At 44.5% G+C, this 24,429-nt stretch overlaps 1 protein-coding gene across 1 annotated transcript; it reads left to right on the forward strand.

The window, feature by feature from the left end:
- The first annotated feature begins 376 nt into the window (after positions 1-376).
- Positions 377-24,267, forward strand: notch1a (notch receptor 1a). Its single transcript, XM_085464062.1, has 34 exons — positions 377-520; positions 1,739-1,820; positions 8,174-8,436; positions 8,540-8,878; positions 9,993-10,115; positions 10,198-10,431; positions 10,524-10,679; positions 10,814-10,999; positions 11,110-11,223; positions 11,776-11,889; positions 11,989-12,222; positions 12,323-12,433; positions 13,640-13,832; positions 13,933-14,078; positions 14,194-14,307; positions 14,918-15,037; positions 15,159-15,311; positions 15,403-15,631; positions 15,733-15,934; positions 16,026-16,179; positions 16,284-16,468; positions 17,002-17,134; positions 17,243-17,500; positions 17,592-17,704; positions 17,813-18,384; positions 18,474-18,914; positions 19,046-19,191; positions 19,306-19,519; positions 19,639-19,723; positions 19,815-19,977; positions 20,107-20,405; positions 20,515-20,662; positions 20,763-20,860; positions 21,769-24,267. The coding sequence occupies exons 1-34, from the start codon at positions 463-465 to the stop codon at positions 23,029-23,031; spliced, it is 7,443 nt and encodes a 2,480-aa protein (XP_085320188.1). The 5' UTR covers positions 377-462; the 3' UTR covers positions 23,032-24,267.
- Positions 24,268-24,429: the final 162 nt, after the last annotated feature.

Below are 24,429 nucleotides of genomic sequence, written 5' to 3' on the forward strand. Positions count from 1 at the left end.
TTTCATTGGCTCAATTTATTATGAGTGAAAATTTAAGTATGTTTCTTTGGCAGGCTAGGAAGTAGATGCAAGCTTTAATGAAGCAAAGAAAATGGTTAAAAATCCCTATAAAATGCTGCTGTTTACTATTACCAAGTTTACTTTGAGAGGGACACTGTTTCTTCCCCCCAGAGAGGAAGCGTGATTTCGTCCTGTGTGGGAGGAGGGGAGGTGTGGAGGAATAGTGGGAGGAACTTGTAGAGTTGCCCACCGATTTCATTGAGAACTCGGAAGGCAGCAGGTTAACATCTATGAACTGAGTCCAGCTGAAGACTTTCTCTCACCCATCTCTCGCTGTTGGATTTACCTTCATATTTTTTTTTCTTGGATATTTATTTCAAGACAACACCTGGATTCATCAACTGCGGATCTATGCGAACCCAACGCGGGAGTCAACAACATTTGTGAAGTTGAAGAGAAGGAATGTATCGTTTCTTTGTGAAACTAACATTTCTGATTCCAGCAATCGCCATCGCACAAGGTAAACAATTTTTATTTATTTATTTATTTTTGAGCGTGCATTGCCACAGAGCATGACCGAGACTTATCTGTGATATTCGCAACAATTAAAGTGGGCTTTAGAGAAGTTTGTGAATTATAAAGAGGAAGAGAAAGACACTCGATTAAACTGATTTGAGTGATTTAAATGTCATGCTGTATAATTATGATCGGAGTATTAAAAAGTTGCATAAATAAATCTCGATGAAAGTTTTCCAGCTTCTCTTGGCCGTGGGAAAGTGAAGAAACCAGAAGCTGCAGTGCGCTTGGCTGGCTCCCCCGGTGTGCGCTAAATGAAGATGTCGCGAGCTATTTTGTCCGCTCATTGCAGAGCAGTCACACTAAAATCAGCTGAGCTTATGCGGTAGATGCAGCAATGTTGGAACCACGATCAAAAGCTAACTAACTGAACACAACATTTAATTTGTTTTCTTACTCTAAATTTATATCAAGAATTTTATCAACAAATATTTTTAATGCTTTATAAAAAAAAACGACATTTAGAGTTTTAGACAATAAACGGTCTATTTGTAAGCTGTTATTGGACCACTTTCATGTAAAATATGAGATAATGGAAGTTGGTGCGGAGGGACGCGGATTTTTTTTTTTTTTTTTTTTTGGGGGGGGGGGGGTTGCAAGCACCTTTTGTCTACAAGTGTGGGAGAGTGTTGTGAGTCCCGGGTTGGCGGGGGGTGGAGGAGGAGGAGGAGGAGGTGCTGTTATTCCCGTCTGCCCGGTAAACAATACCCGAGGAGGGTGTTTTATGGCTCGTGCTGCACCACGATTTCTTTTGTTCAGCATCTGAGCCCCGCAGCTGCTGCGCTCTCCCCGCAAAAGCGTGCGTCCCCCCGCAGCCCCCTCCCCTGAATTAAAAAAAAAAGAAGAAAAAAAGCCACGCACCACGCGCTTCTAGCCTCACCAGTGTCCACGAACAGGCTTCCCAATATCCCCTGCGGACACTTGTGGAACAAATCAATTTAAAAATCACGACGCGTGTGCATTAAAATTTGCTAATAAAGCTGTGTTAAAAAAAAACAACAACCCAAAAAACAAAACTTAACTGCTGGATAATTCCCTCATGATTTCACCTGCAGCTTAATCCCGATTAATCCCAGTGTGCTCATTTCCGTCCTGTGTGCACAGAGAAACTGTGCTGGGTAAAACATGTTTTGATCTATATATTTGTTTATGCATTCAACAGGTCTTAAATGCTCTCTACCCACCGAGGCATGCCTTAATGGAGGAAGATGTGAAGCCACCCCAAACGGAAATGGTGAATGCAAGTAAGTAACAGGGAGCCTAAGAGCAACACATGAAGATGCTGCTGCAGGCAGTGAGGAAACACCATAGCTATCTTTTTTGTGTGTTACTTGGAGCTTGTATGGTCGTAGTAGTGCACTGTGGGGCAATCGTGGTACTTCTTTACGGGTGGGGAAGAAAAAGAGGCCACATATTCCCCCTTTTAATTCCAGCCTTTGAGCGGTCTCTCTGCTCAGCAACCAGAGGCCCTTAAGTTTCCTCTGGGCTGCTGTGCTCCTGTACCCCTCCGAGAGCTGCATTGCTCTCTGCACACATTCCCTGAAAAGAAAAGACTTTAAAGGAGTGCAGAAATGAAAAGAGAGAGCAGCCTCAGAGTGCTGGGGAGATGAGAAAGGGGAGGCCGGACACACACACACACACACAAAGCCCCCCCCCCTTCATCAGCCCCTTAATGAATGCAAGTCCCCCTTCACCTGGCAAAGTGAGAGGACGCGTCCAGTCCTAAATCTTGTTTTTCTGCTCTTTCATGGGCGACAGCTGGGGCTCGCCCGCCGCCCGTCACCCATTGTCCTGCAGTCAGAATAATGCTGTGTGACTAATCTGAGTGGGGCTTCCCATCATGCCACAGCCACCCCAAACACCACAACACACACCAAACCCCTGCCATACCTCCCCCTCCTCCAAAAGGCTTCTCTCCGTCGTTTTGAATGGCTCTCTCCCCCAACCACCCCCACCTCACCCGCTTGTGATCTCCATTTGAAAGCCAGATGGCTGGGAAATGTAATTGGATTGGATGTCAAGAGAGTGAGATTAATTGGAATAAAGTGCAGAAATTTGAGGGCGAACAAGTGGGAATAGACAGGGAGGCAGCTTGTGGGGCTGTTTGTTTAGAGTGTGGATTGATGTTTTTGGGTGAGACGTTTTAATATGCAAACATATTCCCTTGAGCTGGCCTTCCTGTAAATTTTAATATAATGTAATGAGACACCAACTTTTATCTGGTCTGAGTTGGAAACTGATCCTTTCTGAAAGCATCTTTATGTGTGATTTTTACTTGTGGCGTCACTTTATTTTTTCTCCCCTCTTGAAAGAAACTCAGAGGTGGCCTGGTTTGCCCTGGGGCATGTGATCATGGCAGGCTCTCCTCTGGTCTGCGGGGACAAGGGAGAGCTATTGAAGGACCTACGCGAGTAGCCCAGGGGCACCAATTCACAATATGTGAATCTGCACGCTCTGCACACACACACAGTCACACACAGCGCCCTGCACGTGTGCGCACGCTCTCACACAGAAACTCTCTCCACCCTCCGATCCCACAAAGCTGTTATTGTGTTCTTCATCTCTGCTCAGTCCAATTAAAAACAGACAGGATAAGAGCATCACTTCACCCACCCGCGCTCTCTCTTCCTCCTGGCTTCCCGCTCATTCATCATTCATCCTTGCCAAGCTAAGCAGCTATCAGTCATGGGGACACTGTGAGATTCGGGGGGTCAGGGTAAAGTGTCTGTAGCAGAGAATCTTCCAGCAGTGGTCCATATTTTTGTGCCATGCTGTGTCACATCAAATTCGCTTTTAAATTTTGTGCTGCTGACACATAGGTGGAAAGTCGGCTGAGTTAGAAAGGAGGGGATGCCTGCACTGCGACAAGAAAAAGGAAAGCAGTGGTGGAGTTCAGCTGAGGGCATCTAAATTGTGCGGTCGCCCTCACGTGATGTTTAGGGGAAGGTCAGCAGGTTATAACACATCAAACCCACAGAACCAACTATCGGAGATACCACTGAATCATGTTCTGCTTTTGTGGTTATGCAGCATATGGTGGCACAGTTTTGAGTGGTTAAGACAGATCTGAATCCTCTTTTCGGCACAGTTCTCACGAGTGCGAGAGTCGAATCACATGTCGACAATGATGAACAACATTACACCCTTCCTCCCTCCCCCAATATTACTTCATACCTTTAGGAAATCAGGAAAAGGATTAGATTTGTCTTCTTTATTCATGTTGCATTCACTAGAATCTGCTTTTTCTCAAGCTGATATTCAAATGAAGGATTTTAAGGTGATTTTTAACCCCAACCAACTGTAAATTCAACAAGAGTCAAAACCTCTAAAGATGGTAGCTTTAATTCATTCTACAATCACAGCAGTCAGCTTGGTAGAGTAAGGTTAGATTTAGCTAAAAGAAATATAACAGCTAGCTGTGTGGTTGACTGATTGGCTGAGATAGTAAGGTTCCCATGCTGGTTTTAAAAATGGAACAAGAATATGGTCTTAATGTGTGTGACAGCATACACCTCCAGAGAAAATCGAAACACTCAAAAGGAACAAAGGGGGAACCAGCTTTAAAACCTTTAATGCTGTTTCCTCGATTGAAGACAAATCTCTTTACATTAAAAGACTGAGTAACTTTAGGGGAAGTCGGAGAGTTTATGTAAATTGTGACGATATTGGACACGGAAATAGCAACGAGTGTCTGCAGTGGGGAAGTACTCGGTTGCGATTCTGTGAATTAAGAGGTTATCTCAAGGTCTGGGGCTTCCTGTTTCCCACGAAGCTGCAGCAGTCTTTTTTAATGTAGGCAACTTTAAAGTTTGAGGGCACAAGCATAGTGTGAGTCAAATTTAGTTTCCATTTGTCAGACTGTAATGAGGGAAAAGTCAGGTTAAAAGGTTGTTGCCCTCGGTCTGGCCTTTACGTGACAGACTCACTGTTATTGCTGCTTTGCTGAAATGGGTGCCGTTTTGGTCAGAGATAAGTGTTAAGAATAAACATCTCAACTGTCGCCCCACATGTCTCGAATACTGCACTGACAGAAATAGACCAGACGAGAGAATTTCACTTAATGTGATGTAGCTAGTAAAGGGAGCTGTATGGTGTTGTTTATTGACGATAATGTGTCTCAGTCACAACCTGAAATGATTTTTACACTCTTCCTCTAAGAATGCTGCTCTTCTTTTGTCCTCCTATAGGATTACCAGGAAGGTCTCTATAAAAGCTCAGCTCCCTGAATCAGGGACATACAAGTGCTTAGTGGGTTTAAGGTGCCTGCTGGTGTTGCCTTTTTATTTGGGGTTTAAGCTCTAATGCTGCCACTCCCCTGGTTGGGCCCATTCCCCAGATGCCAGGGGCCACATGATATAGCACTGAAAGAGGCTGGTGGGGGAAAAAAAAGGTCCCATCTTCTTACAGTTGATGTGCAATTTTCAGATATAGAACTCCCAGAAGAGAACGCATTGCATATATAATGTAAAGGCATATTTTTTCACACCTACTTTGGAGACTGATCTGGAAACCTTCAAAGCAGGAGATGCTGATGCAATGCTGTCAGAGCAGAGCGATAAGGGCCTGTGTCACTCTAGTGGGTGTTGAAAGTTCATATCTAGCAGTAGAGGCTATCAAATGAAATAACTCTTCTAGCCAGAAAATGTGTGCATGTCTTGATATTTCTAGTAATTGCATGTGCATGCGGGGGAATGTTATCTGGTTGGAATGTGAGTCACCCTTTATAGCGACCAAACAAGTAATGATGAATGAATATGTTGTGGTAACACACTTGTGCCCACCTGACTTGATGGTAATCTGAAGTAATAGACTCCAGACTACTCCATCGGCTTTCACTGATAATCATCACAAGAGGTGGAATGGCAGGCAGGTGTTTTTCCTGGTTTTGATCGTGAGCTGGGATGTTTTTACAGCGTTGTTAAGTGAGTGCAGCAGAACAAGGTGCATGACACACACACACACACAGGGAATCAGAGTTATGCCGTCGGCTGTTTACCGTACTTTTATGAATGAAAGTGAGCTCACTGTCAGGCTGTGCTGTTATTCAGACAGGTGCCAAATTCTTCTCATTCTGACCGCCTCTACCAACTTCACTGATTTTAGAGAGTGGAACAGAAACCGCTTTATTATTGTCCAATGATTCTTCTAAGATCCCCTTTTTTGAAGATATATGTTACTTGTAGAGAGTAATTTTTTTGTTTAGGAAGGTGGTTTGATTTCCAAGCAATAATGCGCATTTTACCGAACCAAATGAGCATGATTCAATGTTTAGTAAACACTTTATGCAGTTTAGCCCTTTTTAGGTTCAACAGCCTGAGAGTGCACAATCTTTGTATGACTATTACACCCTTTTAATATAACAGTGTTTCTCTCTCATGGATTTTATTGCTGTAGTGGGATTTGAGAGGCTTCCAAATCCAGTGCATTTCTCATTTTCTCTAGCTGGGCTACATTGCTCCGCTCTTGGTCTTACTAACAGATGTGGACCCCAGGGGTCACATCTTGGCTAATGATGAGACACATTCAAGGGAACATCAACTAACCAGACAAAGCAAATGAGGAGGAAAGGGCAGAAACAAATATGTAATAAAGACAAAAGGACGAGTGAAAATCAAAAGAGAGAAGAAAAATAGTCGGTGATCTTGGAACGTTGTCAAGTATCATGAAAGGAAAAACCAAGACTGACAACATTATACATGCCTTTGATTACTGTACGCCACCCTCAGTCATTTCACATGACATTTTCCACAGCGGTGGCATTTCCAGCGCACAGTTGGGCACGTTTTGTGTCAGAGCATAAAGTCACCCCCAGAGTGACAGATGGTAGATCAGGCCCAGCAGGGAGAGTGGAGAGAGGGAAGAGAAGGCAAAGGGGCTGTCCCACAGTCACAAAAGTGTTTAGGGTCAGAGGTCGGGGAAGCATCTGCTCTGGCCTGAGGGGACATTGCAGCGCTGGGAGAGACCTGTTGCCGTGGTGTGTGCTGCTGGTCTTTTCAGCGTGTGGGTGGATCTTTATCTCTGACTTCAGGACAAACAAGGTCTATTACAGTCAGTTTGCGTGGGAGTTAACTACACACACACACACACACACACACACACACACACACACACACACACAGGATGGTACACACACACCATTATTAACACCTCGTTTTTATCATAGTGGGTGAGATTTTTGTACCTCAGCAGTGAATTACCTTTATAATTCACTCAGTGTGTTTTCCCGGTGACTTCAAAGTCACCTCAAATGCTTTTACAATCTTGTGCCAATTACAACTGTCTGGACTCCCTGTAGAGGCCCTGCTAAAAACTCCCTGTTGGTCTCACCTATCTAAGTCAACAATAGAGTTTTGAACAATCCGGTGCAACACAAGGGGAAATCTGCAAAAGGGAAACAGCTACGAGTTTAAAAGAAAAATGTCCCTTTAACAGGAAAAAATGATTCCCCATGGTAAGCTGAATGAGAGCTAAAGTAGAGAAAACTAGAAGGAAATATTTTATGTGAAAAGGGAAATAAACAAAAAAAAAGGGAACAGGTAAGTAAGAGAGGAATTAAGAATAAGTCGTGTGGTTTGGAGGCACAGAAGTTGCAACAGCTGACTTCACATGGGTTCTTTATGTCCCCGGAGGAGAGGTTGGCTTTGTCAGCACCCCTGTCTGAGAAGGGGACAGAAGGGAGGGGGAGGAGGAAGGGGAAAGGAGGAGGGGACACGAGGATGGGGGAGGAGAAGGAGTCCTGACCAACAGCTGCCTTCATTAACATGCACACCTGCTCCCTGTGGAGATACTAGGAGGCCAACAGATGCCCTCCTTTACACATAACCACTCACACACTCAGGTCACAGCTACACACAGTCACACAAGCCTCCCAATTCAAATGTAAACACTTTTCTGGTGACTTTAAATGCTCCCTCACGTGACAGATGGGACTGCAGTGTTATGTACGGGCTGCATATCAAATAATGTCTGTGCATTTCATTAGCACAATGCTAAAACAGTCAATTTCTTGTACTCTTTGGTCAAAATGTATTGATTTTTTCTTTTCTTTTTTTTTACAAACACCCTGTAACCACAGTGGGCAGAACCCATCTTTGTGAAATTTATGAGAGAATTTGTTCAACTAATCAGCCACTTTGAGCTGTGTGACTTAGCAGTAACAGTCCTTGGTCTGGATAGGAGGGAAGCAGGCTTAGGGCCTGAATGCAGAGCTTCATATCAGTCATCCATGAGCGGCACATTCCCCTTGATCTCTACGGTCATTGTGGATGAGTATGGACAGCATGGGGACGAAAGGTAGATGGGAACAGGCTGTTAGACTGCTAGACTATTTTGTGGCGTCTGTTGTCCCGGCAGAATGTATTTTCAAGGTTCTGAGGGAAGCTAATCCAGAGAGACGTATTAGAACAACATGTTATCCCTGTCACACTGCAGTGGGACTTTGTTGGGCGGGAAACTTTTAGTTCCCTTCTACACCTCCCCCTTACACGTCAAACCCCTCATTTTACTCCCCTTTTGTTTAGATAATTGTTCCCATGCTAAAAAAAAAGTCATGCTTTTCTAATCATTGCTGCTCCCTCTCTTCGCTGTCTGTTCCCAGGTGTCCCAGTGACTACATAGGCAGCCGGTGCCAGTATCCAAATCCCTGCAGTCCTTCGCCATGCCGCAACGGTGGCGAATGCCGCGCTGTTTCCCATAGCAACACGTTCGATTTCCGCTGCGTGTGCCGCCTGGGTTTCACTGACCGACTGTGCCTGACCCCCACCAACCACGCCTGTATGAGCTCCCCCTGTCGCAATGGAGGAACATGCCATCTCATTGCCCTCAATGCCTACCGCTGCGACTGTCCACCTGGATGGTCTGGTATGTATGGAAATGTTCAAAACTTGTTTTGTGACTACAAATCTTTTGCCCCTCTTTTAAGCCCTTTTTATGATTATTTCACTTTTACTATGTTACTTTCCAGGTAAAACCTGCCAGGCTGCCAACCCGTGTGCTTCCAATCCATGTGCAAATGGTGGCCTGTGCTCAGCCTTAGAATCCACCTACATCTGCAAATGCCCACGCGCTTTTACTGGTCAAACCTGCAAGCAGGATGTAAACGAGTGTGCCCAGACTCCCTCTCCCTGTCTCAATGGCGGCGTATGCGTGAATGAGGTGGGCTCGTATCACTGCCGTTGTCCTCAAGAGTACACAGGCCAGCACTGCGAGAACCCCTATCTGCCATGCAGCCCGTCACCATGCCAGAATGGAGGCACTTGCGTCCAGAAGGGGGACACCGCTTACGACTGTAGCTGTCTTCCAGGTATGGCACAAACATGAATTTACAGAGTAATGGTAGCTGCCACGTGGAGTTGTGGATGGTTAGTGTGGTAACAAAACACACAATTGTTTTTCCTGTTACATCAGTTGACCTACAAACCAGCCTGTTGTTGTAGTAAAATCTGATTGGGTGGAGTGGAGTAATCTGGAATCACCGCTCTTCCCCTCTCTCTCTGCCAGCCTGCACAGGCAGGATGCAGTTGCACAGACGTTTCCTTCTGATAATCGGTAGCGAGCCCCTACAATGGCAGAGAAACCCACATGCACACAAACCTATAGATTTACACACCCTATTCACGAGATCACAGACTCGCAAAAATAGCTTGTTTTTCACATCAACACTGCCAGCCTGTCTGCCACATTTATTGCTCAATGTTGTGGTAACTGCTGTTAAGAGTCAGGACACCAGATGTGTAGAAAGTGCACACACAATACATACGTGTAGATGTGGGGAAATAAAGAGGAGAAAAAACAATTAGGGATTTTGCATCAAACCTATACAGTACTTATGTTTAAATTATTCATACCATGCTTTCTAATTTTTATTAGAAAGTACTGTATAATTTTTCATAGAAGGTCACAGTTAGTTCCAAAGGTCACAATCTTACTTTGGAGTAGTAGCAGTGTACATTGCGGACTCTTAGGGAAAGTATTACCTCCTTATCCCTAGCACACCACATCAGTTAAAATAAAAGGGTGGTTGGATCAAGCTTTAACTTGCCTGTGTTTTTGTCTCATTATGTGGTCAGCACAGAGCCCGTTGTTTGGACATGCGGATGAATAACTGATGTTGTGTGTCGAAGTTTTAAGTCACGCTGCGTGCCAGTTGCGGGTGTCTTTGCTGGAATGCGTTTAGATGGCGCACCAGTACAGGCACCTGTGGAGCTGTGGGTTGATTGTTAAGCGGAGCTATTGTGCCTATAAAACACCCACACAAGCCTTTGATGTTAACAGAGGGGACAGGCTGTGCTCTGCCACGAGCTTGTATATCTATTTTTATGCAGGAAGGAAAGGTCTGATTATTACCCGCAATCAAGTGTCGCAAGAGCTTTTCTACATTTTGACTCGTTTGTTCTCACCCCACGCCAATCCAACAGGCTTCACAGGCCACAACTGTGAGATCAACATCGATGACTGTCCAGGCCACAGCTGCCAGAACGGTGGTGTTTGTGTGGACGGGGTGAACACCTACAACTGCCGATGCCCACCTCATTACACAGGTACCTTTCACTTAAAGGCTTTAAAAAAATCATCCAATAACATTTTAAGATAATAAATACCAACTTTTTTTTTCTCTTTTAGGTCAATACTGCACAGAAAATGTGGACGAGTGCGAGCTGATGCCCAATGCATGTCAGAATGGTGGGACATGCCATGACACGCATGGTGGCTATCACTGCGTCTGTGTAAATGGGTGGACCGGCGATGACTGCAGCGAGAACATTGATGACTGCGCCAGTGCAGCTTGTCACCACGGTGCCACCTGCCACGACCGCGTGGCCTCATTCTTCTGCGAGTGCCCTCATGGACGCACAGGTATGGCTCTTGTGACCCCTCTGTGAATGCTATGCAGACATATCATGATCTTAATGTTTAGAGAGTAAAATGTAATACATCCATGGCTACAGGTCTGTTGTGCCACCTTGATGATGCCTGCATCAGCAACCCATGCCAGAAGGGCTCCAACTGCGACACCAACCCAGTCAATGGCAAGGCAATATGCACCTGTCCCCCAGGTTACACTGGATCGGCCTGCAACCTGGATATCGATGAGTGCTCTCTGGGTATGTTATTAAGCTACCAGTTTGTCTCCTTTAGTTTGGATTACAACCCTCTGATGATTCTGATTCTTTGCAGTTAACACGCAGAACTGATTTATTACATTTATTTATTACAACTTGCATATTTAATGTTTTAGGTGCCAACCCCTGTGAGCATGGCGGTCGCTGCCTCAACACAAAGGGCTCCTTCCAGTGCAAGTGCCTCCAAGGGTATGAAGGGCCTCGTTGTGAGATGGATGTCAACGAATGCATGTCTAATCCTTGCCACAATGATGCCACCTGCCTGGACCAGATCGGAGGGTTCCACTGCATCTGCATGCCAGGTAAAGCATCGGTTTGTAATACAAGAAGACTACTTTTCTTTTGACATGTTTTTTTCCTTTACTTTGTGGTAAGAAAAGAAACGTGACCTGACCTATAACTCCCATTTCAGGATATGAGGGTGTGTTCTGCCACATCAACACAGATGAGTGTGCCAGCCAACCTTGTCTCAACAATGGCAAGTGCATTGACAAGATCAACTCCTTCCACTGCGAGTGCCCCAAAGGTGAGAAATAATCTGATTACTACAGTAAAAACAGCCACAAAAATAGCTTCCATGGTATCATTTTAACCCTCCCTTTTTTTGGCAAGACAATGGGAGCTAAGAAAAGAGGGTGGATCATTAACTATCTGTCAATGAGTGCCGTGCATGCAGTCCCCCGATTGAACGTAAATGATTTACTTCTTCTAATAGTGTCAGTGAAGCATTTACGAGTGTGCTGGACAGAACAGACAGGGCTGCAGAAACATTAGCATATTTGGCGGGCTGGAGAGTTTGTGTAAGAGCTTAGCGCCAGAATTGGGGGGGTAGGGTTTGGTTTTTAGCTGGTAAGCTGTGGACTATTGTGATGTGGTTTGAAAGAAAGATTTCACTGCACAGTAAGAGCCCGAAAAAGGAGGGGTGAAGGGAGTGTTGTGGAATGATTTGTTAGGACTTTCAGCACCACGTGGCCTTTTTTAGATGCAAATTTCAGCAATTTTCTGCATTTCTGCAAATATATTTCCTCTCAATATTGAAAGAAGTTTAATTCTCTGTTTTAAAAAAATGCATCTGCAGGCTTTTCAGGGAGTCTCTGTCAGGTGGACGTTGACGAGTGTGCCAGCACACCCTGCAAGAATGGAGCTAAATGCACCGATGGACCCAACAAGTACACCTGTGAATGTGCTGAAGGTACACCAGACTAATCCTTTCTTCTAATTTATTGCGTAATCTTGTTTGTCTTTCTTAGAAAAAAGTTGCGGGTGTTAAAGCTGTTCTCCTACATTACAGGATACACAGGGCAGCACTGTGAGATTGACATCAATGAGTGCTACTCCAATCCCTGCCACTATGGCACCTGCAGGGATGGCCTGGCTTCCTTCACCTGTCAGTGCCGCCCAGGCTACACTGGCCGCTTGTGTGAAACTAACATCAACGAGTGTCTAAGCCAGCCCTGTAAGAACGGCGGCATTTGCCAGGACAGGGAGAATACATACATCTGTTCCTGCCCACAAGGCACTGCGGGTGAGACTTTAATATTATACAACTTTGAAATTCTTCCAGTGAAATATGCCTGCACTTTCTTCACCTTTTTTCTGCCCCTTATGTATATTCTGATCTACAGGTTTCAATTGTGAAGTGAACCTGGATGACTGCAAGAGCAAGCCCTGTGACTACGGGAAGTGCATCGACAAAATAAATGGCTATGAATGTGCATGCGAGCCCGGTTACACAGGTGAGCGCTGGGTGGAGTTTACAGGTGCAGGGGGGTGGTCACCTGAGCTTTGGGAGGGGCAGGTAGAACAGGTGGCTGACGGACCCATTCCTGTGGAACAATGGTGTCATGTTGCCTATGTGGGACGAAGGAGAAGAGAAAGGGAACACAGCCTGATACATGCACACAGCACACACAAAGCACTGACTTTGTTTCCCGTCTGAAAAGATTGTGACGTTGAGCTTGCAAAGACTCTGTAAACTGATACTTTGAAAGGAAAAGAGAGGCTGTCCTTTAATCACATATCTGATGATTATTAGTGTGTCTGCACAACAAGCCAGTTAACACTTGATTTACTAAGCAAGCCAACCTGTAATGCACTAAAATACAGAACTTTGGTGACAGGCACTCTTTAAGAAATAGACCAGGCAGGTCACATGGATCCGGTTCTGACTGGTAGTGGTTATGTGATTGTGCTAAAACCAGGGATGGATGTGTGGTTAGGGGGAATGTGTGTGTGTGTGTGTGTGTGTGTGTGTGTGTGTGTGTGGATGTGAAGGCTGCCTCCCCCCCCCAAAAAAAAAAAAAAAAATCTTTTTGTGCTGAGTGTAGAGGGCACGGCAGGACTGAGACACAGAGGGACAGAGGGCTATTGTAACTGAAGATCAGGCAGTTGGGCCCTCCTCTCCTGACTGATGAAGAGCATAGGAGGAGGGAGCCGGGTACAAGATCAGAAAGGGGGGTGGGGTTAATTGTTACTCAGCCATGTGTGAAATAAGTCTGGCCTTCTGTCCCTGTAAACAGCCCTGGGTGAGGTTAGGTCTCCTGGATGGGGGTGGTGTGTGTGTGTGTGTGTGTGTGTGTGTGTGTGTGTGTGTGTGTGTGCTCCCCCCTCTCTGTGATTCAGCTGAAGGGCTCCTTCTGCCTATTCAACAGGGCCCTATTCAATCAATGTAGGAGAGGTAAAAGAGCCTCCAGGGGCCACCAGGCTTGGTACACATTGTATTTGTTGAATATTGAGGGAGTTTGTCTTTTTGTTTTTCATATGCAAAAAAAACCCCTGCACAGATTATCTCAGTGAGCAAACTGTAAGGCCTTAAATTATATCACATGGGAGTATCCAGCTGTTTGGCTTCGATAATGGCCAGCTTAGTTATTGATCACTTCAGTTCATCCAAAAGAAACGTTTGTGACACTGTTCTTAAAACCAGATTTACTGTCTTACAGGAGCAATGTGTAACATCAACATTGACGACTGTGCCATCAATCCCTGTCACAATGGAGGCACATGTGTGGATGGCATCAATAGCTTCACCTGCCTGTGCCCAGAGGGATACAATGATGCCACCTGTTTGTCCGAGGTTGACGAGTGTAGCAGCAACCCCTGCATACATGGCAGATGCCAGGACCTTCTTAATGGGTGAGTAGGGATCCAGGTTGTATGAGGAAAAAAAAGTACACACACACACACATATATATTTCTATATATATCAATTACTGAACAAGCCTTTCTACTAAAGATACAAATGTACCTGTGACTCTGGCTGGAGCGGCCAAAATTGCGACATCAATAACAATGAATGTGAGTCCAACCCATGCATGAACGGAGGAACCTGCAAGGATATGACCAGCGGATACCACTGCACGTGCCGAGTTGGCTTCACAGGTCAGTGTTTGGCCCTACCTGCACTTTTCTTTTTTATTCGCGCACAGATTGAATGAGGAGAGCCTTGTTGGCCAACATCTAACCAAAGTGTGTTCTCTAATTCCAACTGCTGTAGGTCCTAATTGCCAAACTAACATCAATGAGTGCGCCTCCAACCCCTGCCTCAACCAGGGCACTTGCATCGATGACGTGGCTGGATACAAGTGCAATTGTTTGCTTCCTTACACCGGTACGACATGTAACTGCTTATCTCCCACTGTGAGAATTACAGCTGCTAACTGGATTGTTCATTTAACTAGCACCTGCTTTTAGCTGTTTGCACACGTCTGATAGCATGAACACAATCTTCCAAGTTTCCACTGAAAAAGGATTAGATTGTTATATTCCGTGTTGTTTTTGAAAACATCACCCAGCGGCTACTGACAGGGATGTCTGGTTTTTGACGTCTCTGTGTGGAAAGATCTGCTCGTCTGTTTTGCTGGGATAATAGCGTGTGTGTGTGCTTTTTGGAATAACAGGCCGTTGTGGCTAATGTAACGCAGAGACCCGGACACTGCTCCGAGCACTAGTCCCACTTCCGCCATGTCCTGTTTCCTGTCTATGAACAAACAATAGCAGGAAACAGGAAGGCCTTTCCTGTTTGGCTAAGATGTCATGGAAATGAATAAGGAAGTGGAATGGAAACTGGAATTTAAAAAAAATTGTGTTGCTTTTAAAATTGTGTTTTGCAGTCACTGAAACTGTGGTGCTTATTTTATTACATGCAGTTAGGTACTCAAAGGAGCTCCTATGTAATGCCAGAGTGATTCAATCAATGTTGGTTTTTTTGGTCATACCAGGGGAAAATTGTGAGACTCTACTGGCCCCCTGCAGTTCCAGGCCATGTAAAAATGGTGGAATATGTAAGGAGTCGGAAGATTATCAAAGCTTCTCCTGCATCTGCCCTGAAGGATGGCAAGGTATACATTTTTCCAGCTAGTGTTTTTCTTTTTTTTTGATTGTTTGGCTGAATGTGTGTGTAGTCAGTTAGTATATAATTACCCAACAGTACAATACATTTTTTTTTGTTTTCCCCTTCAGGTCAAACATGTGAGATCGATATCAACGAATGTGTGAAGAGCCCATGCCGCAATGGCGCCCTTTGCCTCAACACCATGGGAGGTTACCAGTGCAAGTGCCAGCCGGGTTACTCTGGCCAGAAGTGTGAGACAGACATCGATGACTGCAAACCAAGTAAGAAGCAAATCTAAAGCCTTTTAAGTTCCCACTTTGTGTTTGACTTAAAACAAAAGTGGCAATCATACTTCCTTTTCTTGCATTTCAGATCCCTGCAGTAATGGTGGCCTGTGCCGCGATGGCATCAACAGTTTCACATGCACCTGTCCGCCCGGGTTTCGTGGTGGCAGATGCGAGCAGGACATAAATGAGTGCGAGAGCAACCCGTGCAGGAACGGGGCCAACTGCACCGATTGTGTGAACAGCTACACCTGCACCTGCCCACCTGGCTTCAGCGGTATCAACTGTGAGATCAACACAAACGACTGCACTGACAGGTAGCTCCCCTCACTACAATCTGTTATTATTAAACTGTTCTGATGAACTGACCCAGAGGAAAGTAAGGGATTTAACATTTCCTATTTTCTTGTTTCAATAGTTCTTGCTTTAATGGTGGCACCTGTGTGGATGGAATCAACACTTTCACCTGCCTGTGCTTACCCGGATTCACAGGGAGCTATTGTCAATATGATATCAATGAGTGTGACTCCAAGCCATGCCTCAATGGAGGCACTTGTCTTGACAGTTATGGGACCTACAAATGCACCTGTCCTCATGGCTACACAGGGATCAATTGTCAGGTAGGGAGAAATACTCTTATCTTTGTCTTATCACATGCCTAGGCTTCTTTACTACATCTAAGTACCTTCTCTCTTTTTTATCCTAAATTAGAATCTTGTGCGCTGGTGTGACTCTGCTCCCTGCAAAAATGGAGGTTCGTGTTGGCAGCAAGGTGCCTCCTACACCTGCCAGTGTCAGACTGGATGGACTGGCCTCTACTGTGACATCCCAAGTGTTTCCTGTGAGGTGGCAGCTAAACAGCAAGGTACGCTCATTTCGATTATAAGGTGAAGCTTTTGATAGTAAATTTGCTATAGTCTGGTGGGCAGTTTGTACATTCTGAAACTCCTCGTTTGTCTTTGATTGTAGGTGTTGACGTGGCTCACTTGTGCCGGAATTCAGGCCAGTGTCTGGATGCTGGAAACACGCATTATTGCCGCTGCCAAGCTGGCTACACTGGCAGTTACTGCCAGGAACAGGTGGACGAGTGCTCACCCAACCCTTGCCAAAATGGAGCCACCTGCACTGATTATCTAGGAGGCTACAGTTGTGAGGTAAAAGGATATATGAGTAATTTAAAGATGAATTGATTTATTTAAGTTATCTTAAATAAAGTCCTGGACAGGACTCTGTCAGCTAAGCCAGCTTGATAAACCATTGTCACCAGGACACTGATTTATATTTGGTGCTATGACTCTTTTCTGGGAACTTCCTATATATGTGGTACTCGTAAGGCACCTCCCAACCCCTTCATGAACATGCATGGAAAGCAGGGAGCAGTGAGAGCAGTAGCAGAGAATACAACCGTTATAACAGTGATTAAGTCAGTTAGAGCATTAAATGAGGAGCTGGGATAGAGGTGGGTTGCAAAGTGATTTGCAGATGCATATGGGAATCAGCTGAGCCACCAAGTGATTGGTTGGCATTAAGACAAACTGTTCTGAAGGGATTGCAGCTGATATGGATTTAATAGTCACTCTGAAATATGATATAATAGATACATCAAGAGGCTGTTTATTTCTGGTAACCCTCTAAACTTGTTTCTCATTTAAATAACAAAATATGCTTGAATATCTTTTATTGTCAGTGTGTCCCTGGCTACCATGGTGTGAACTGCTCAAAAGAGATCAATGAATGTCAGTCTCAGCCCTGCCAAAATGGAGGGACCTGCATCGACCTAATCAACACATACAAGTGCTCGTGTCCCAGAGGAACACAAGGTATCTTATAGTTTAGCATATGTGCATACACACATTCCAAAAAATATACTTGATAAATGAATACCTAGGTATCCATGGTGTGTAACCCAACTTATCTGTTTCCCGTAGGTGTCCACTGCGAGATTAACTTAGATGACTGCAACCCCTTCAGAGACCCACTCACTAATGAGCCCAAGTGCTTTAACAATGGCAAGTGTGTGGACCGCATTGGAGGCTACCAGTGTGTGTGCCCACCGGGTTATGTAGGTGAGCGCTGTGAAGGGGACGTCAATGAGTGTTTGTCAGATCCTTGTGACCCCAGAGGCTCCTACAACTGCATCCAACTCACCAACAGCTACCGGTGTGAATGCCGCACTGGGTATACAGGTACTGAATGTGGATCAGCAGCAAAAGTACAGCAAAAGTCTAAATGTTTTCTAAGAGTAGCTGACACATGCTTTTTGCTTCTGTGCCACAGGCCAGCGTTGTGACAAGGTATTTGATGGCTGCAAAGGGCGACCTTGCAGAAATGGGGGGACATGTGCTGTTGCCAGTAACACACCTCATGGTTTTGTCTGCAAATGTCCACCTGTGAGTAAAACATTATAGCGTCTACTTAAATGTTAGCACTTAAAAAGTCCTTTTAAACCAAAGCATAGCACACTAATCATAAAGTCTGTGTCATTTCTGCCCCTGTAGGGTTTCACTGGCTCCACCTGCGAGTATGACTCTCGTGCCTGTGGGAGTCTGAATTGCAGGAATGGTGGCACGTGTGTGTCAGGCCACCTAAGTCCACGCTGCCTGTGTCCTTCAGCCTTCACCGGGCCTGAGTGCCAAACTCCGACTGACAGCCTCTGCATCTCGAACCCCTGTTACAATGGTGGCACTTGTCAGATAACTCCAGACCCTCCGTTTTTCCAGTGTAGCTGCCCCAGCAACTTCAATGGTCTGCTCTGCCATATACTTGACTACTCGTTCGTTGGCGGGTTTGGCCGGGACATCACCCCACCTCCGGAGGTGGAGATGAGCTGCGAGATTCCACAGTGTGACGAGTTTGCAGGAAACCACATCTGCAACTCAGTGTGCAACAACCACGCCTGCGGCTGGGATGGAGGAGACTGTTCGCTTAATTTTGATGATCCGTGGCAAAACTGCTCCTCTGCTTTACAGTGTTGGCGATACTTCAATGATGGGAAGTGTGATGGGCAGTGTAATAGCCCTGGGTGTCTCTATGATGGTTTTGATTGCCAAGGACAAGAAGGACAATGCAAGTAAGTGTCACAGAAATGTCTTGGGTGTTTTTTTTAAAGATTTGTGGGGCGGTATCAGAATATTAACCCAGTCTTATTTTGTTTTTCAGCCCTCTATATGATCAGTATTGTAAAGACCACTATGCTGATGGTCACTGTGACCAGGGCTGCAACAACGCAGAATGTGAATGGGATGGACTGGACTGTGCCAACAACATGCCAGAGAAACTGGCTGATGGACATTTAGTTCTTGTGGTCCACATCCCACCAGATGAGCTTAAGAACCGCTCTTCAGCCTTCCTCAGAGAGCTCAGCAGTGTCCTTCACACTAATGTGGTGTTCCGCCGTGACGCCAAAGGAGAACCCATGATCTTCCCTTACTATGGCAATGAGCAAGACCTTGTTAAGCATAATGTGCTGAAGCGCTCTGCAGATGGGTGGCCTGACTGGGCTTCGATGCCAGCCAGTGTTTTGGATCAAGTTAAAGAGGGTGTGTCATCCATCGTCAGCTCCCGGAAACGCAGAGAGTTGGATCCTTTGCAAATCAAAGGGTAGGGCACAACATAGAGAGTTTTAGCTATGTTTAACATTTAATCACTAAATAATTACACTGATTTGTGTTCACATCACAAAAAGGCTAAAAAAGGTTAATGCTAATGTGACTATCTATCTCTGCTCATAGGTCTGTGGTGTACCTGGAGATTGACAACCGTCAGTGTTACCAGCAGTCTACTGAATGCTTCCAGAGTGCCACAGATGTAGCTGCATTCCTTGGAGCACTGGCCACCAGTGGGAATCTCAATGTTCCCTACATTGAAGCTGTCACAAGTACGTGTCTCAGTTTCAGCCATAAGATTTTCCATACATATACACATATATGCATACACAAACACAATGCATTTCAGTCATGTAAAATAATTTTATTTTAAACAATCATTCCAGGTGTGAGACCCACTCCCTCTGATTCAGAGCTCTACCCCATGTATATAATCTTCCTCGGTTTGGCTGCTCTGGGTTTCATCTGTCTGGGTGTTCTGGTGTCCCGTAAGCGGCGACGAGAGCACGGCCAGCTCTGGTTTCCTGAAGGATTCAAAGCATCGGAGCCAAGCAAAAAGAAACGCAGCGAGCCACTGGGAGAGGATTCTGTTGGCTTAAAGTAAGTGCACTCTGAAAGTGGAATGTGAAGGTTATTGGCACTGGCAGTGGGTCACTATATTTCCTTGACTTGTATTTGCTTTGCTGTAGGTGCTCTAATCTGCAACCTCTTTTCAATAGGCCAATGAAACACTCGGACATGAACCTCATGGATGACAATCAAAATGAATGGGAGGACGAGGATCCGGAGTGCAAACGCTTCAGGGTAAGAAGAGTTTTCCTTTGCACCAAAGCTGTCCATTCTAAATTTTATCATCTCTGATACTAACACTGACACTAACTGGTGTGTCTTTCAGTTTGAGGAACAGGCCATGTTGGATTTGGGTGATCATACAGATCATAGGAAATGGACACAGCAACATCTGGATGCAGCGGACCTGCGGATTGAATCCATTGCTCCTACACCTCCTCAGGGAGACATAGAGAATGGATGCATGGATGTCAATGTCAGAGGACCAGGTGTGTAACTGGAAAACTCACAATTTCTCTGTCAGGGTGTCACAAACGAATAAAACATAAATTATCTTTTGAATTACAACTGACTGAAGATGCCTATATACTCACTGATCCACTCCCCCTTCTTTTCAGATGGTTTTACTCCCTTGATGATCGCCTCCTGCAGCGGTGGAGGACTGGAGAATGGCAACAGTGAAGAGGAAGAGGATCCATCGGCAGAAATAATCTCTGACTTTATTTACCAGGGCGCCAACCTCCATAACCAGACTGACCGTACAGGCGAGACTGCCCTCCACCTGGCTGCCCGCTATGCCCGCTCAGATGCTGCCAAACGCCTCTTGGAATCCAGCGCAGATGCCAACGTTCAGGACAACATGGGTCGCACACCGCTTCATGCAGCCGTGGCAGCAGATGCACAGGGAGTGTTCCAGGTAAATGCCCTGGAAATCCCCTCAGGATTTTATTTTCAGGACAATGTTTGTCCCAGTTTGACCCAACAGTTTAAATTAATTTAACAGAAAACATCTTGTGTCCTTGCAGATTTTAATCCGAAACCGTGCTACTGATCTTGACGCCCGCATGCACGATGGAACAACACCATTGATTCTGGCGGCCCGTTTAGCAGTTGAGGGCATGGTTGAAGAACTTATCAACTGTCACGCCGATGCTAATGCCACTGATGAATCTGGTAGCTAAAGTTTTATCAAACTACAATCTCTACAGTTTTCACAAATGGCTTATTGTGCTAGGGGTCATGATAATAAACCCCGAATTTGCACTCTCTGCAGGTAAATCTGCTCTGCACTGGGCTGCAGCTGTAAACAATGTGGAGGCTGCTGTGGTACTGCTGAAAAATGGTGCCAACAAAGATATGCAAGATAATAAGGTATGTGAAATGATATGCATTTAATGGAGGTTTTCCACAAGCCTTTGTCCTTACATTTACAGTGATTATCTAGTGTATGAAGTGTTGTTTAATGAGAAGTGGGTATTTCCACCCAGGAGAGCATACCTCCCTGCTAGAACATGTACTTGTATATCCTTGATAAGAACAACAGGTATAATAAGTCATACACATAAAAAACATGAGATGCGGTGAAAAGCAGCTTAGAGATGCAGCAAAGGTAGGCAATCTTAAGCAGCTTAAACACTGTATAAAAGTCCTGTTTGAGATTTGTTAGTTAGATCAACAACAAAACAAAAAAAACTGTTATCAGCTGCTGTCTAGACGTCTACAGTCAATTGTTGTTGCAACCTACGTAAGTGGCCAACATCATTGGTGGTGGTGTGCCCAAAAAAAAAAAAAAAAATGCCTGTTTTGTTATAAATTTAATGTTATATTCGTTGTAATTTCTGCTGTCCTCTTGGCCAGATCTCTCATGAAAAACAATTTTTAAATGTCAATGGTTTTACCCAATTAAATGCAGGATATATAAAAGTCACATTGCTAAAAATCTGAGCATCTGTGATACATTAATATATCATTATTATTCCTTATACTTATTCAGTAATTGTTATTCTCACACTGATAAATTAAAAAAACAGAGGAAAAAAAGCAGCCGTAAATGCATAGTTGGAATCAACTGAACCGGCCAATCACAAAAGTTATGGGCTGCATCACTGCGATGTGTAGTTACATTTCTAGTGAGGTACAAATCAGATTATGCCGTGGGGCTTCAGAGAGGTTTGTAGTTACAGTGGTGTAGAATTCCTGCTGAAGCAGAAATCCCCATTTGCACTGACTTTGTGGCCTGCCTTAACTAATGATAATCTCAATATTTGGTTTCTTTATAGGAAGAAACGCCGCTCTTCTTGGCAGCCCGTGAAGGGAGCTATGAGACAGCGAAAGTTCTTCTGGAGCATTTTGCCAATCGCGAGATCACCGATCATCTTGACCAGCTGCCCAGAGATATTGCCCAGGAACGCATGCACCATGACATTGTGCGTCTTCTGGATGAATACAATGTGGTCCGGAGTCCTGGGCTTCATAGTGCACCCTTAAGCACCTCCACCCTCTCCCCACCTCTCTGTTCCCCCAATGACTATCTCAGCAACCTCAAGCCAAACGTTTCGGGCAAGAAGATTCGTAAGCCTAGCTCGGGTGGAAAAGGAGGAAAGGACAACGGCAAAGATAATAGGCTGAAGAAGAAAAAGTCAGTGGATGGGAAGAGTAACTTGCTAGACACATCAGGTGTCCTCTCACCAGTTGATTCCCTCGAGTCACCCCATGGCTACCTTTCCGATGTTGCCTCGCCTCCCATGGCTTCCCCCTTTCAGCAATCGCCCCCAATGTCTTTAAATCACCTGCAGGGGAATGGAGATTCCCATCCTGGCCAGATGAACATGGGTAAGGATCTGAGTTGCATGGCTTTTGATCCTAACCCACCCCGTCTCTCCCATTTGCCTGTGTCCAGCCCCAACAGTCAGGGCGCAGCATCTATAGGTGGTAGCAGAGGGGGGCAGTGTGATTGGGTCTCCAGGATGCACTCAAGCATAGGCCAGCAAGGAAGCTTCACCCAACCACCACAGATAACCCATAACATGATGGGTCCTCTGCATGGTGTCAGTACTGCCACTCTGTCTCAGATAATGGGCTACCAGAATCTGCAAACCAGCCATCTGGGCTCGTCCGCTCACATGATGCAACAGGCTCACTCGCGGCAGCTCCAGCACCAGAACTCTAACAACACCACAGCCACTCAGTCCCTCAACCAGAGTTTCCCAACTGTTGAGCTGAATGGATCTGACATGCAGCAAAACAACTGCTCAGGCCGCACCATGCCCATCCACACGGTGATGCCGCAGGAGACCCAGATTCTTGGCACCCAGTTTCTCACCCCTCCATCTCAGCACAGCTATTCAGGCCCAATGGACAACACACCTAGCCACCAGCTACAGGTGCCTGACCACCCATTTTTAACCCCCTCCCCTGGGTCCCCTGACCAATGGTCCAGCTCTTCCCCACATTCCAACATGTCTGATTGGTCAGAGGGCATCTCCAGCCCTCCCACAAGTATCCACTCGCAGATGAATCTAATCCCAGACCAGTTTAAGTAAAAACTTGTAAAATGGACTGAACTCTTGTGTGGACTACATAAAAAATATCCAATGTTCACCATGAAAGACACAGAAAAAACTTGTTTCAAGACTGAACATGTTCTTTTTTCTATTTTCAGTTTTTATACTAATGACAAGAACAATTTTAGTAATTTTGTATTTATTTATGTGCTTTTTTGACTGAAAGATAAAGATGTTTTTATATTTATGCTTTTAAATTTTTATTGTTTTGGGGGTTTTTTTTGTTCTGTTTTTTATGTATGGGAAGACTAGAACCCATAAAAGGGAGTGTATATCAGAAAACAGCTCCTGAGTGTGTACACTGGCTATTTATTTCTGTCTTCTGTTGGTATATTTACTCGATTTATTTTAATATTTGACGTATCGGTCTTGACAGATTTTATCCTTGGGTTGCTTTATGTTTGTACTTTTTAAAAAAAATTATAGATTATTTTAAAGTTTCAGTATTAATTATATTCTAACCTCGTTTGTCCTTTTAATTTCCACAATTTTTGTTACTAAACTACATTTCACTAAGTCTTATCAGAGTCTGCTTTGATCAGATTTGTACATAAAGCATCACCTTTCATGATGTTGCTTGCTACACTATTGTCTGTAAAAAATAATGGTGGAGACAGTAACTGAGCAAAGGTATCAAAGATATAATACTTTAAAAATGTTGGACCTTAAAGCACAGAACAACTATGTCCTGTCGGCTGAGAGCTGCTTTTGAGAATGAGTTTAAATCATCTCAGTAAATCTGAGCCTATTCTATTGAATAGCAGTCTTGGCTGGCAATGAGTAATAGATTTGTGGTTATTCGTGATGCAAGGACTGTTTCTTTATTGCATACTTATATCACAAATCAATGATTACATGTTTAACCTGTTTTGTGTTAAATGGCAAACCTGTAGTAGAACACTGAAATGTTACATTTGCCACAATTTCAAATAGTGCCAGTGCTTTTTGAAACGCAGTGTATGTGTGTGTGAATTTTCTTGTAAAAAATGTGGGGCAGAAATTGTGAAGGAAGCTGGGACCTTTGTATGTTTAATGGAATCACCTGCACTTTTAAAGGAGTGTGGTTTAAGGTGTTTAAATGTCACGTTTTATAAACTAATCCAGAGGTAAAGGTGTTTTTTTTTAAAGAAAAAATAATGAATTCAAAATCAAACTTCATGCAAAGTTGTAGTTTGCTAAGAAATATTTGCTGAATAAAAATGTTTTGTAAAAATGGTCTTGATTCAATAAAAGCTATTGTTAAACTTTAAAATGTGTGTCTTTCTGAATTTTACTTTATTTTCTGAAAAAGAAAATGCCTGCTAGGGTTGCTGATAAACATTTGTGTGAAACATGATGTTAACTGAACTAGATAAGAATAAATGTGTGTTTGCTACT

Source organism: Copadichromis virginalis, linkage group LG7 (assembly GCF_057382275.1).
Source record: "Copadichromis virginalis isolate Kocher_CV1m ecotype Utaka linkage group LG7, C_Virginalis_male_GT1.1, whole genome shotgun sequence".
In the NCBI taxonomy this organism is placed as follows: Eukaryota; Metazoa; Chordata; class Actinopteri; order Cichliformes; family Cichlidae; genus Copadichromis; species Copadichromis virginalis.

Excerpts from the sequence above, each read along its gene's own strand:
- notch1a (XM_085464062.1), top strand. The coding sequence starts at position 463 with ATGTATCGTTTCTTTGTGAAACTAACATTTCTGATTCCAGCAATCGCC. Across the intron at positions 15,935-16,025 it reads ACACAGGGATCAATTGTCAG|AATCTTGTGCGCTGGTGTGA; the intron begins GTAGGGAGAAAT and ends ATCCTAAATTAG. Across the intron at positions 19,978-20,106 it reads TGTCAATGTCAGAGGACCAG|ATGGTTTTACTCCCTTGATG; the intron begins GTGTGTAACTGG and ends CCTTCTTTTCAG.